This window comes from Hyperolius riggenbachi, chromosome 2, assembly GCF_040937935.1.
Source record: "Hyperolius riggenbachi isolate aHypRig1 chromosome 2, aHypRig1.pri, whole genome shotgun sequence".
NCBI lineage: Eukaryota > Metazoa > Chordata > Amphibia > Anura > Hyperoliidae > Hyperolius > Hyperolius riggenbachi.
Window position 1 is genome coordinate 443,856,109 of NC_090647.1, and position 15,789 is coordinate 443,871,897.

General features: G+C 44.2%; 1 protein-coding gene across 1 annotated transcript in view; it reads left to right on the plus strand.

Annotated features, from left to right (window-relative positions):
- Window positions 1–15,789, plus strand: part of PHEX (phosphate regulating endopeptidase X-linked) — a 297,029-nt gene that overhangs the window by 91,829 nt on the left and 189,411 nt on the right. Inside the window, exons 4-6 of the mRNA XM_068270021.1 lie at window positions 1,611–1,697; window positions 10,272–10,498; window positions 12,306–12,374. Coding sequence (XP_068126122.1) covers window positions 1,611–1,697; window positions 10,272–10,498; window positions 12,306–12,374 — 383 coding nt within the window. The remainder of the gene's footprint in view (window positions 1–1,610; window positions 1,698–10,271; window positions 10,499–12,305; window positions 12,375–15,789) is intronic.

Here is a 15,789-nt window from a genome sequence, read left to right on the forward strand (position 1 = left end):
TTTTCAGCAATATTTCAAAGCATATTATAGGAAAGTAGTATTCAAAGATGAGTTGCAAGAACTTTATCATACACTTTAGTTCTCCTTTAACCCCCTTGGCATTATGATTCTTTCCGGATTTTAGGGTCTAAAAGCGGTGCAATTTTTTTGCACCCTTTCAGACCCTAAAACCTGGAAAAATCATGTTGCCGGGGAGATCTGCAGCAGTTTTACAATCGCTCACTTCCCTGGCTCCAGCGCTGCAGTTATGCCTTCATCCTCTGGGTGGCGCTGCAACTCTAAAGTGAAATTGCCGGCTGTCGTCATGACGACAGCCGGCGATCTCACCAGGAGGACGCAGAGCCTCAGAGGAGAGGAAGAAGAATTGCGTCCGACATCGGAATCCCCTGGGAGGTATTACCGCCAAGGAGGTTAAAGAGAATCTGTATTGAAGAAATGTTATATAAATAAACATATCAGCCAGTTCGGGGACATCTCCTAGCCCCCTCTGTGACATTTTCACCGCTCTCCAACGCAATATTGGTGATACAATAACAGTTTTATAAACTGTTTTGTAAACCGTAAAGATGGCCACCGAAACAGGAAGTATATGTAAAAGTACTAGGATGTATACTGCCTTATGTTTGCATGACAAGTTTTTATTATTACACAGTGAATGCAGCCTTCAGATGTGCAAGTTTAGAAAAAGTTTTACCTTCGGCCTCTGTGACTCTCTGCCACTGAAGCGTGGCAAGAATCCTCAGACTCCTTTGTAAACACAGCTGTTTCCTCTGAGCCAGGAGTCTGGGCTCATCACTTGTCTGGGTAAGAAATTGTCAGCATGTGACAGGCAGCTCCCTCCTCCCACAGCCTCACAGACACAGCTGAGACTGAGAGCAGGGACCTGTCTGTGAGTGAGAAATCAACAAAGCACACAGGAGTAAGCATGGAGGGGGCGTGCATAATTTGTCCCTATTAAAGCAGAGGCAGCTCCTTCTTCTCTGGGTCGACAAAGCTTGACAAAGAAAAGAAGATTAAATATATTACAGAGACAGTGCAACTAGAAAAGGCTGCAGTAATCCAGATCACATAAGAACAGGTATAGGAACTTGTAAGATAGGAGAAATAAGGCTGAAAATATTGTTACAGAGTCTCTTTAAGGAATCTACGGTATGTTTAATAAGAAATTATTACCTTTTACTTTTAAACTGCTGCATCTCATTTGTGCTGTAAATGTCAGAAGCACATTTAAGTTTATTTTCGTTGTGGCAAAAGAAAAATGGAGAGCATTTTTTAAACTGACTTTTTTTAATCAACTAGGGTACTGAGTTAATCCTCTTTTTAGCTGCACCATAAATCACTATTGTATTGGCACACTGTACCAGACTCTTTGCATTGCTTTAGTTAATATCGCACATCCGAACCCTGATTTGTGCAAGATGAAGCATTAGAAGTGACACATAATTCTGTTCAGCTGCCTCACCCATCACAGCAGAAGGGACTTATTGATTGTGGTGTATTTAATTTGTAATGTCTTGTAGTATTGACATCAAGCTCTTTCATAGAGACCTGCACTGTGATGTTATTATTGAGAGCAGAGAATGAAGTTAACTGTTATTGTTTATTTTCAGCACTTCTTGAAAAACCCTTGAGCAAAAGGAGAGATTCAGAGGCTGCTCAGAAAGCAAAAATATTGTATATTTCCTGCATGAATGAAAGTAAGTATGACTTATGGGGTTTTTCTTAAAAGAATTCAGTTCATCGTATTATACAGCTGCACAATAGAACCTTATTAGGGAGTAAGATTTAAGGCCCATACACACGTCTGATTTTTTCGAACGATGGGTCGTTTGAACGTCCCGTCGTTCAGTCGTCCGCCCGCTAAATCGGGCGTGTGTACAGACTGTCGTTCGCGTGATAAGACTGAGTTTGAGCGATCCGCCGGGCGGATCACTCAAACTCAGTCTTATCACGCGAACGACAGTCTGTACACACGCCCGATTTAGCGGGTGAACGACGGGACGTTAAAACGACCCGTCATTCGCGAAAATCAGACGTGTGTATGGGCCTTAAGTCATACATTTTTATTGATACAAATACTAGCAATAGTTATCAGAAAAAAACACTAATATTTAAAAGCACTGAAAACAACACAGTCATTAAAAAAAAAACAAAAAAAAACCCCAAAACATTTACATTGAACCTGTAAGGGCCGGTCCACACTTGTCCGGTTCAGATCGGGTCCGTGTCAAACAGGTCAGTTTTTTTGAAAAACCAATTAGTTTGACACGGATCTGATCTGGATGCCTACGCACATTCTGCATCTGTGTGTCGATCGCATAGGTACGTACACGTCAGCCGCTCACCTGTCTCGCCGTCACCGCTCATCCTGCCGCTCGGTCCCTTCCATAGCCTGGAGGCCAGCAGAAGCGTGGCTCTCCATAGGCTGCAACAGGCCAGTTCTGCCTAGCAACAGGGAGAGTTTTCATTGGTTCAACATGAACCGATGAGAATTCTCTCGGTTGCTGAGGATTCCCATTGGTTTATTGAAGCCCAGTGGAGAATCCCCATGTTTCTGTCAGCCTCCAGGCTCTTCAGAATGGCCTGAGCAGCAGTGAATGGCGGCAGGACGCGTGAGTATGACATCACAATGGCGATTGGGTGCGGCAGAAACGGGCAATGCGGATGCGGCGACTAGCCTAGTGAGAATGGACAGTGTCCGTTCTCATAGGCTTGCATTGGACACGTTTTCCCGTCCAGTCTGTGAAATGTCAAATCTGGACTCACCGTTACGTTTTCTTTCTGTGCAAGATGGATCCATGTGCGATCCATGTTTCTGCATGAGTGGAAGCGGGTCCCATTTTTAACATAGGATCAACGTACAACGTTTTTGCAGAGCTTTAAAAATGTATCCCATGGATCCATTTTTTAAACAAGTGTGAACTGGCCCTAAATGACAAATATCACACATCATACAGTAGTCAAATAAGAAACACAAATAAATACCAGATTTAAAATGTTCAGGGTCATGGCCGGTTCTAGTAACAAAGGGGCCCCCCAGGGCAAAATTAACCAAGGTGCCCCCAACAGAAACCATCCCGACCAAAAAGTGGCATTAGGGGCCCTTTTATTGCAGCCACATTTCCCTCCTGGGCCCATGATGCAGCTGCTGACCCTCCACCAATCACCTCCCAACTTACCTGTGCTCCCTGGGGCCCCTGCAGAGTCTTTGGCAGTGTAGCGTCTCATCTGCCTGCTAGCTCAGGTTACACGCTACTCTGCCAAAGATTCTGCAGAGGCCCCAGGGAGCACTGGTAAGCTAAGTTGGGGGGAGAACTTTTGGAGCTTCTACAGGCTCTGGGGCGATTGGCCACTTTTCCTCTATGGTGGCACCGGCCCTGCTCAGGGTCACACAGTGTCACAGGTAGACACCTTGTGCAGGTGTACACTCCCATAGCTAATAAGCATATTTAGGAGGGAGGGGCTGGAGGAAGGAGATAGCTGTGATTTGACACATGCCAACCAGCATATGGAGGTACACTCCACCAGACAACAGACTTAAGAATGAGGACACCTGAAAAGTACAATAATACCTTTATTTTCATTAGAGTACTAGTATTTATCACGTTTAATGTAATTGGTATTACATTTTTAATTCAGGTACACTTTAACGGAAGTTAGGTAGATACATGGGTTAGGATAGGTTCCATTACAGATAAGGAGAGAGGAGAGGTTACCGTTTGGTGCCATTAGACTAGGGTTATAATAAGTTTTGGGGAAAGGTCAGGATTAGCATTAAGCAGTAGTAGTGAAATGATGAGATGCTAGGTCAAGGAACATAGTAAAGATGGGGTCGATAGAATTGTAAGCTAAAAGAGAGGTTAGAGAGGAGAGGGCAGAAAATGTGGTTAGAGTAATGGTAGTTGTGGTTTAAATGGGTCAGGATTCTTTAAGTCATCTTAAACGTAAATGAGGCAACTTCTGTTCTGCTACTTCGTGCCCAGGTAAATTGGCACCCGGTTTATCGATGTCCAATACAATTATATACAGATGATATCTGCCTAATATTGCATCTTGAAAATCTATGGGTACAAAAAAAATGTTTCTCAATACAGTTATTTCTGCATACAGATTTTTATGTATAGTTTTATTGTTTTATGTATAGATTATGGAGAGCTTTAAATCCATTTGCTATACATATTTCCCAGTGTCTATATTTGAATACACAAAGCAGTCATACATTAATCTCAGCATTCTTGTAGATCAAAACTATTTGAAGTTTGCTGTAACAGGGTACTCTGTTACACGGCAGTCATGGGACTTTCATGCTTTGGGTGCTTAGTATGTTTTTCCAGACAGTGAGTAGGCCCGTCGCCTGCACATTCAGTTACGCTCAATAATATATTCCCTTTTTTATATATGGGCCATGCGATTTAACATATGATAAGAAGAAAACTAGAGACTGAAGGGTTCTGGTTAAAATGTAAGGTTTTAGTCCCTCCTGCAAATATGAAAGTGTTAGGTAATTGTGCATAAATGACCTTACTCTGTATTGCTGGAAGTCATGACAACTTTTCCGCTACCAACAGTGTGCCTCATGCAGAAGGGCTAAGCAAGACCTGGCTAAATCAGGCATTCATTATAATGCAAATCCAGTCTTTGCGAAAATCTACAAAATAAACATTGCACAGCTCACATTTTTTCTGCCTGTGCACAGTAGATTTAAGGGGCCCATACACCTAACGATTTTCCCACCGATATACAGGAGATTCGATCACTGTGATCAAATCTTCTGTGAAATCGTTGCGCAAACGCTGACAGAACAATTGTTTTCCATCCGAAATCAATCGTTCCTGTCGATCCATCCATGCAGAAGATTTTGCTAGATCGCCGGCAGGTCGGGAGTGCGTCAATAGTGGCGTTTGAATGCCAGACGACCAACGCAATACAGCTGCAATACATTACCTGCTCCGCCGGCATGAGTCCCCGCTCTCTCCGCTGTCCTCTTTTCCGCGCTGGGCTCCAAGTCCGGCAGGCTTCACTGAACTTCCTGTCCCGGCAGGAAGCTTAAACAGTAGAGCGCCCTCTACTGTTTAAACTTTCGCCGGACAGGAAGTTCAGTGAAGCCTGCCTGACTCGGAGCACGGAGAAGAAGACAGCGGAGACCGGGGGCGTCGTGCCGGCCGGAGCAGGTAATGTGGGGGGGGGGGGGATCGGATGGAGGCAGCGGCAGTAGTGGCAGCAGCGGCAGCTTCACAGATTGTGATCGGTTTCATGCTGAAATTGATTCACAATCTGTTTGCAGTAAAGGCAGCCATACGTTCCCTCTCTGATCAGATTCGATCAGAGAGGGATCTATCTGTTGGTCGATCTGATGGCAAATCGACCAGTGTATGGCCACCTTAACAAAAAATGTAAAAATGGTGAGGATGTGGCCGACAAAATATTTATTAGCACCACAACCCCAGACGTAGGAGCTGGTAATAAGCAGGGAAAGATTTAAGGTGGCCACACATGATACAATAAAATGATCCGCTTTTGAGGTAAGTTGATAAATATGATTGGATCTCCCGAAAAAAATCAAACTTTTTTTTTCATTCAACTGAAAAATCCAATCGGATTTCCTGTTTTTTCTCTCTCGATAGTTATCGATCTGGAATGCTGGAATTTGTTCTTCAATTTTTCTAAAGATTGTTTGGTGTGTGTTAGATTGTCAGTTTAATAATATACACACCCTAGCAATTTTCTCAGAGTTTCCAATAATTTTTATCATAATTGGGGAAAAATTGAACATAGGTGTGTGGTACATTAGTCATATTTTTTAAATGTTACAATCAGTCAGAAATATTGATTGCAATTCTTGAATTGAACAGATATTTAAAAAAAAAGTATGGTGTGTGACCACCTTTAGTGAGGGTAGTGTGTCCTCCCCAGGTCTGGTACAAGTATCCCTATACACATCAGCAGTGGTGGTAGTGGGGGAAAGAATGCAGACATGATTGGGCCCCCTGAGCTCACTGCTCAGGAACCATTAGAGCCCATTTCCACTACATGCAAATTTATGTGCATTTTCTGCATGCACAATCTGTATTCAGATCTGTGCAGAAAAAAAACGATTGAAGAAGCATTCATGTGATGACCCGATGGTCGCTGTGACGAACATTACGGAAAATCGTACGCAATCGCCAACGATTTTCGTATGGTCGTGCACAATTACTGTCAGTGCTGTGTAACTGTACAAAAAATGCCCTTCCTTTCTCTTTTCCCCCTCTGAGAGCATTGCAGAGAGTACAGTAACCTTCCCCCACATCCTGTGTCAGGAAAGAATTTCACACGTGGCCAAAACCCCTGGGCAGAAGCCATTTGGCTACACAGCTCATGTTCCCCCCAAGCCAGCTCAAACTGGCTGAGATTAAAAATTCCCTCCAAGCTCATAGCCTCAAACAAAGGGAACGTTAATTTATTAATAATTCAAAATAGGTTTGGCACAGCAAGACAAAAATTACATTCCCTGATACCTAGGAAACAGTTCTGTCATTCACGTGAACTATAATTTTCTAGCTATCAGGAATCAATAGAGAAACCACTTTATCCGGCCTGTGTAGAGCCAATGCAATAGAATAGGCATGTATAGCCTCTTGCTTGATACAGGATCGCAAGCCGCTCGGATTTGCGATGCGCCAATCTGGGCCGGAGTTACAGAGATTATTAAAAATCGGTACATTTCTTGCTCTGAGTCTGGGGGGCGGCAACCTGCTGACTAGGAGGTAAACCCGCCTTAAACACACCTACTTTCCAGGTAGTGACAGCACCAAGACTCAGGTCCTATAAAAGTGGGGCGGGACCAAACCTGCCCAGTTCTCCAAATTCCATCGACCAGTAGAGTTGGGCCGAACCTCCGATTTTAGGTTCGCGAACCCTGTTCGCGAACTTCCGCGAAAGGTTCGGTTCGCGAAAAAGTTCGCGAACCGCCATAGACTTCAATGGGGAGGCGAACTTTCAAAGTTTTAAAAAATTCTATCAACTGGAAAAATGATAGAAAACATGTTTCAAAAGCTCTAATACCTGGAGCCACACCTAATTGAGTGAAATACACATCACTGCTGGAGGACCCGCCCACCCTCCCTCCTCCAAGCAAGGTCCTTTATACCATTTGCCTACCTACACTAATTAGTTATGGGACAGCTGCTACACACTCTGCTAGGGAGATTTTAATTCCTCCCACCTCCCTCCTCCCTATTCCCTCCTACCGGAGGGAGGAGGGTCTCTTCTGCCAGGCAATTATACTATTTTAAAAACCAGTATACATCATACCATAGCTGGTACATCATACCATAGCTGGGAATACATACATGAGTATACATCATACCATAGCTGGGAATCGAACCCAGATCTCACTGTGTGGTGGACACGTCACCCTAAGCACTGTACCACTACAGAAGTAAGTGAAGCTAGCCTAAAATGTAACATTTATGCTCAATGCAATAGATCCATTAGGTTGCTTAAAGGAGAACTGTAGTGAGAGGTATATGGAGGCTGCCATATTGATTTCCTTTTAAGCTATTCCAGTTGCCTGGCAGCCCTGCTGATCTATTTGGCTGCAGTAGTGTGAATCACACCAGAAACAAGCATGCAGCTAATCTTGTCAGATCTTACAAAAATGTCAAACACCAGATCATACCATAGCTGGGAATCAAACCCAGATCTCACTGTGTGGTGGGCACGTCACCCTAAGCACTGTACCACTACAGAAGTAAGTGAAGCTAGCCTAAAATTTAACATTTATGCTCAATACAATAGAACCATTAGGTTGCTTAAAGGAGAACTGTAGTGAGAGGTATATGGAGGCTGCCATATTGATTTCCTTTTAAGCTATACCAGTTGCCTGGCAGCCCTGCTGATCTATTTGGCTGCAGTAGTGTGAATCACACCAGAAACAAGCATGCAGCTAATTTTTCCTTTTAAAATAATACCAGTTGCCTGAATTGCCTGCTGATCCTGTGTCTCTAATACTTTTAGCCACAGCCCCTGAACAAGCATGCAGATCAGGTGCTCTGACTGAAGTCAGACTGGATTAGCTGCATGCTTGTTTCAGGGTGTGATTCAGCCACTATTGCAGTCACAAAGATCAGCTGGACTGCCAGGCAACTGGTATTGTTTACAGGAAACAGCCATATCACTCTCAGTTAAGGTTCCCTTTGAAGGAGAACTGTAGTGAAAGGTATATGGAGGCTACCATATTGATTTCTTTTTAAGCAATACCAGTTACCTGGCTATCCTGCAGATCCTCTGCCTCCAATACGTCTAGCCCTAGACCCTGAACAAGCATGCAGCAGATCTGGTGTTTGACATTTTTGTAAGATCTGACAAGATTAGCTGCATGCTTGTTTCTGGTGTGATTCACACTACTGCAGCCAAATAGATCAGCAGGGCTGCCAGGCAACTGGTATAGCTTAAAAGGAAATCAATATGGCAGCCTCCATATACCTCTCACTACAGTTCTCCTTTAAGCAACCTAATGGTTCTATTGCATTGAGCATAAATGTTAAATTTTAGGCTAGCTTCACTTACTTCTGTAGTGGTACAGTGCTTAGGGTGACGTGTCCACCACACAGTGAGATCTGGGTTCGATTCCCAGCTATGGTATGATGTATACTCATGTATGTATTCCCAGCTATGGTATGATGTACCAGCTATGGTATGATGTATACTGGTTTTTAAATGAGTATAATTTCCTGGCAGAAGAGACCCTCCTCCCTCCGGTAGGAGGGAGGAGGGAATAGGTAGAAAGGTAGAAGTGAGGTGGGTGGTGGGAGGAGGGAGGAGGAATTAAAATCTCCCTAGCAGAGTGTGTACCAGCTGTCCCATAATTAATTAGTGTAGGCAGACAACTGAGTCAAATGGTATAAAGGACCTAGCTTGAAGGGAGGGTGGGCGGGTTCTCTAACACTGAAAGCAGTGTTTGACAATAACATGTCTGCTGACAGTGAAATGGAGGCTAAAAATTTTGCTCAATACAGCATTATGGGGCGAATCGAACTTCCGCAAAAGTTCGCCTGATGCAGGCGAACGCGAACCCCCAAAGTTCGCCTGGAACCGTTCGCAGGCGAACCGTTCGGCCCAACTCTATCGACCAGGAACGTTCATGCAGGCGCTTAAGGAGAGCCAGCGCCTGCAGTGCTCACGGACTCTAAACCTGAATGCCTACTTTTAAATTGGACTCTGTTTCTTCATTCTCCAAATGGACTATCAGCAATAACTAAGTAAGAATTTTCTGAATTTATTCCCTTTTATTTTTAAGCTCTGTGTGTATATGTTAATTGGTGTATATAACTGTATGTAATGCATTTTTGTTATTAAACGTTTTAAAAATCGTTTAGCGGTTATGACCTGTTGCTGAACATACACAATCGTACCTATTCTCCTGAACTCGCTACCCTGTGTTTAATAGAAGTATACATTTATAACCCGTATGCGAGAACCCGGCCCAGATATAACGATATGACCCAGGTTCCTGTATACTGCTAAGGGTTAATAGAGCGTTCTCAAAGTCCTAGTAATTACAGTAGCAGGCTGTGTAACTCGCTTGGTGGCAGATCTTTGAATTGTATGTGTGTGGTGAATGCGTTGGTGTCCGAACGCTCCCTCCATTAGTCAGTTCATCAACTGCGAAGTCGGGTTTACGCTTCGTGATGGACAAAATGACAGTGTGAGAGGATTTCTGACTCTGATCGACTGACCCACCCGCAGACCGGCCTAGCGGTCTGTGACAGTCGCCCCAAAATTATGGTCCAAAACCAATGTCAAAGAAACTCCCAGGCTTTGAACTTATTATGCTGCCTACTTTAGAGATTTAAATGTGTTATTATGTGTTATTATATCCTTACTAGTTGTCACTACTTTTCCTATTGTCAGGTGCTTCAAAATATTTTGTAGATAAGATGACAATCTCAGGTGGGGCAAAACAAAAAAGTTCCAATGTGTGAATATTATCTGGCATAGATAACTAAGCTAACAAAGGCTGCTTTTGTTAAAGGACACCCGTACTGAGAGTGATATGGAGGCAGCCATATTTATTTCCCTTTAATTAATGCCAATTGTCCGGCAGCATCCTTCTGATGTCTTTGGGTACGGTAGTATGTGCATCACACACCTAAAACAAGCTAATCCAGTCTATGGCTAATAGCATTAGAGTCAGGGGATCATTGTGTCTATATTAGCTTTTAACTTGGTAGTTCTTGCAGAAGTGTATTTGTCTTATGCTATTTCATACCTATGTTTTATATTGTTAGCTGAAATAGAAGAAGCTGATGTCAAACCTCTTCTAAAACTGCTGAAGCATTCTTCACTTCGCTGGCCAGTTCTTGAGTCCAATATCGGAAGTGATGGAAAGTGGTCAGAGAGAAAGTTTAACTTTCTGCAGACACTTGCCGAGCTAAGGGGGCAGTACAGCACTTCAGTATTTCTACGTGTCTTTGTGGGGACGGATGATAAGCTATCAAATAACTTCATTTTAAAGGTACTTTTTTGGGTGGAGCATATTGATGTTGTGTTAAACTGACTTTTATCTATTAGCGCAAAATCAAGTGTAGATTCATGACAAACCTACACTTTTAGAGCCATCTGACTGCTGGGCCCAATTTGCTTCAACAGGGAAACCCTCAAGAGGAGCATCAGAGGCTGGGGTTGTAGGGTTGCCAGGCTTGGACTGGAGTTAGAGGTAGAGTATAAGCGTCCGGCAGTACTGGAGTCGCACAGATATAAGAAATAAAAAACTTTTTTAAAGTTTGGTTTTAACTTATAATTTAATGATGTCTTTCACTTTGATCGCTTAAAGAGTGGTCTCATATTTCTCACAACCAAACCAGTCAATTAATAAACCTTACAGTAAAAGTTATTATTGCTTTTTTAAAATATGATAGGCCTGATACATCTAGGGGCTTGTCTACACTTGTGCCTGGCTAACAACACAGGTGATGGCACATTTTACAGAAATGAATAGCTCCTGCTTTGCTGGCCACTGGCCACATTCAATTACATTGAATGGGATCACACTGCTCAGTGCACTGAATTGCATGCAGCGGTGTGCTGCCGGAACGCACTGCTACACATCGCATGAGTGGAAACATCAGACAGTGCTATCTATGCATTAGTATTGTGTTCCTGCAATCAGCAATACAACATAAGGGCCAGTCCACACTTGTCAGGTTCCAGATTAGATCAGTGTCAAACGGATCCGGTTTTCTGGAAAACTGATCCGTTTGAAATGGATCTAATCTGGATGGTAGCGCATGTTCCACGTCCGCACGGCGATCGTGTCCGTATGTATGCTTCACCATTCACCTGTCTTGCCACCACCGCTCTGTCCCTTCCACAGCCTGGAGGCCAACAGAAGCGTGGCTCTCCATAGCCAATTCTGCATAGCAAGAGGGAGAAATTTCATTGGTTCAACATGAACCAATGAGAATTCTCTCTGTTGCTGAGGATTCCCATTGGTCTATTGCAGCCCAATGGAGAATCCCCATGCTTCTATCGGCCTCTTCGGAATGGACCGAGTGGCAGTGATGGATGGCGGGACGCGTGAATATGATGTCACAACAGATACTGGATGAGGCCGAAACAGGCGACATGGATGCGTCGACTAGCCTAGTGAGAGCAGACAGTGTCCGTTCTCGTAGGCTTCCTTTGGACACATTTTCCTGTCCAGTTCATGAAAAAGTGTCAAGTCCTGACTCTCCATTATGTTTTCTTTCCGTGCAACCATGTACATCCGTGTGCGATCCGTGTTTCTGCACGGGTGGGAGCGGGTCCTATTTTTAACATAGGATCTGCTTCCAGCATTTCTGCAGAGCTTTAAAAATTTATCCCACGGATACATTTTTAAAATAAGTGTGAACCGGCCCTTAGTGGGTAAAGCCCTTTGTGTATAAACTGGACTGGCTGCCCATTGTATGTCTATGGATGCAGCATATGACAAACAGTCCTCCACTCTTGAGACAGAAAAAGTGTTTTGTTTGCTGTTCTGTGAGCATCTGCTGCCCCCTCCCTGCTACAGAATGTAGCAATGGGGCATGTAGCAGGGAGGGGGCAGCAGATGCTCACAGAACAGCATGATCTATGATCTACAAGCACTGAACTCCCAGGCAAATGTTATAGTTATCCAGCAAAGATAATGCCAAAGAGGCTGTCAGACTGTGTCCTCATGTTAGTCTACCATCAGTTGCCTATGGCCATTGTTTTTTTTAAATCCAGCAAGTTGGATGTATTAAATACAGGTCACAGCTAAACTATATCATTCAGTAATGATGAATGTATTTTATTTCCAGTTTGATCAAGCATCCCTGTCATTACCATCCCATGAGGATTACCTTGATAACAGTACAACAGCAAAAAAGGTGAGTTCTACTACATTTTAATTACAGCAAATGGTATAAATGAACTCAACTCCAGTTTTAAAGCAGGGAATTAGGATGTGTGTGTGTGTGTGTGTGTGTACATGTGCGTGCGTGCGTGTGGCGCGCGCGCACACACACACACACACACACACACACACACACACACACACACACACACACACACACACACACACACACACACACACTGTACATACACACACTGTACACACACACACACACACACACACACACACACACACACACACACACACACACTGTACATACACACACACACACACACACACATACACATACGATTTGCAGCGCAGTGCTCAGCCCTAGATCAGTAAATGCTCTCACACTTATCACACTTATGCTTGAAGTTTCCTTTCATCTTCATGATACAGGGTATGCCATGATACTGACTCAGCAGAACTGCATCTTCCAGATAACACATGTATATATACTACAATGACTTTAAATCACTTGGCTGCTAAATGCAGATAATTTCCATATAAATAGTTTGACTTCGTAAAATAATTGGCTGCATCAATTGTGATTTATCTGGATCAAATTAAATGGGGTGCCAATTCATGCAATCAAGAAATGTGTATTTGTCTTTGTAATTAATTAAAATGACTTTGGAGAGATCTCTTTCTACTTTGACATGAAAGCATCTATTTCTCTTGATGAATGTTAAAAATGCATTTAATTCCAATGTGATTAAATGTTCTATGACTATTAAAAGAAAATGAACTACCCAGTGGAGTTATAGGGACTCAGAACCACCAAGATGTTATGTAGTGGATGTAAAATAAACTTGCACCCTTCAACTAAAGTACAGCAAGTGCAGTATTGTAGTTTGCAGAGTTTTTATTAGAAGTCATTTAGGCTCCTTTTCTTCCACTACGCGACATCTTGGTGTTTCTGGACCTCCATAGCTTAAAGCAGCAAGGACAGTCATAGTATCCCAGGAAAAAAAACACATACTGTATATCAGTAGATAAATACTTGCTCTACTTACATCACACATGTATTGTACTATCCACACCTTGATTTCAGTGAATTTTATACTGTTAATAAAGAGACAACTGTTCCAGGCATTTTCCATCTTTACTGCCTCTGGCTGAAGCCAGTCCTGATAAAATTTCCTCTCTTACTCTTTTTTTCTTCTCTGCCTAAAATAGTGTATACGTTGCCCACCCTCCTTCCCACTGAGATCTGTAATAGGAACTGCACTGTCATATCTATCTTGCTTTATAAACACGTGAGCACAACATAGATTACATTTCAGCAGCTTCTGCAGAGGGATACGGTTTATTTCCCTTCTTAGCCTTGTGTCATATTGAAATGCCCTCAGCCAATCAGTGAGGAGCAGGAATGTGGGTGGGAAAATAACAAGTTCCCTCTCCCAGGCAACGTACCAGAAAGGAGCTAGGCTGACTAAGATAAGATTCATCACAGCAGACACATTTATGATTATATTGGAATGCCTGCAGTGCAGGGTCAGGATGTAGACTACATAATAAACACAGAGCAGTGGGTAATTGGAATTTGATTTTATGGATGGATGTGCACAATCCTTAATATGTACACAGTCATACAAATCCATACCCGCCAGTGAAAAGGACTTAGTCATATATTGTGCCCACCTATTCTGTCCTTAAAGGAGTTATCAGGGTAATATACAGAAAATAAGTGCTACATACCCTGGGCTTTCTCCAGCCTCAATCCCCCAGCATGTCCCTCGCCGCAGCTCTGCCGTCAGCCGTTCGCCGCAGCTCTCTCCCAGTCCCCGGCGATTAAATCAGGCTGATCTCCAGGCTGGCCTGTACTGCGCCTGCGTGAGCGGCGCTGTCAATTACCGGCACGTGGACCGGAGCGGAATGTGCAGGCACAGTAGTGCCACGTGGCGGTGATTGACAGCGCCGCTCACGCAGGCGCAGAACAGACCGACCTGGAGGTCGGCCTGACGTCATCACTGGGGACCGGGAGGGAGCTGCGGCGAACAGCTGACAGCAGAGCTGCGGCGAGGGACATGCTGGGGGATTGAGGCTGGAGAAAGCCCAGGGTATGTAGCACTTATCTGTTTATTACCCTGATAACTCCTTTAATAATCTGCTCCCATTGGCTAACAGTTACTGTCACTACTCATGCTGGATTGGTTTAGTTCTGTAAAATGTATTAGCTACAGGCTCACTATACACGAGCAGTTCTGGATATGCAGCCTTGCTTCCAGGGCCATAAAGATTTGCATATTCAGGAGTGATGCATCATGGGAAACCACAGTTTCTCACCTAATGCTGAATTATTACAAATACCTTCTGCATGCGTGGCCACTTTTCGCTGCCAATGGGCTGGCGTTTAATCGTTAACTGCTTCAGTAAGCAGCCTTATGAGGGAGGTAGGCAAGATGTATGACACAGACATAAACACATGTTCTCTTTAAGATATATAAATGTGCTGTAAATCATTGGTTTCGGATATATGCATTGCCTTATTTGCAGAAGTAAAAAGGAATGGCTTGCATGACTGCAGTCACTAAAGGGAAATCTTATTAACCAGGTGCCAGTTGAAAATATAATGTTCAGATATCATCCCGCATGCATAACTGCAACCGCTGACCTGAAACAATGCATTATAGGTGTTGATGAATTTCAGATTGTGTGAGGTGATCACATGCAAATACTCTTGGTTTTAAAATATAAAAACAATACTTAGTGCTAAAAATGTGAACTTCAACAAAGACAAACCCCCCTTTGCGCTCCTGCAGCCGGGAGATCCCTTGATAGCTCTAACTTTTAAGAGCTCTCTTTTTTTTCTCACTCTGTTGACTTCTTTTCCCTCCTCCGGCATGAGGAGGCATCTCTGCCGACAGCCTCCTCATGCAGCAGTGGCCTGGATCCACTCTGCATGCACTATCAATCTCGGAGCGCTCTGGGATGCCTGGATCCACACGACCACCGCGTCAATGGAGGGCCTGATGCTGCCCCATCGCAGCCACGGAGGAGGTGATGCTGCCCCCATCCCAGTGGAGCCGGCTGCTGCATCTGGGCATCAGTGTCCTGCCACCACCGAGGTAAACCTCCTGGCCTGCCCACCACTGCTGCCCACGTCCACCACCACTGCTGCCCAGCCGGGGTGGCCCCCGGCCCCCACGTCCACCACCACTGCGGCCCAGCCGGGGTGGCCCCCGGCCCCACGTCCAGCAAATGTGCCCCCTGGCCCCACGTCCAACACCACTGCGGCCCAGCAAAGGTGCCCCCTGGCCCCACAGGGCCCCCACTGTGTCTGCACCCTCATTACCAGCCGTGCGGACTTGAAATCAGGAGCGCTACTCCTCGGGCAACCTGGTCCGAGTGAACTCTGCTGTCCGCCTCCATCATGATGCCCCTCAGTTTTTCTCAGCCTTCTC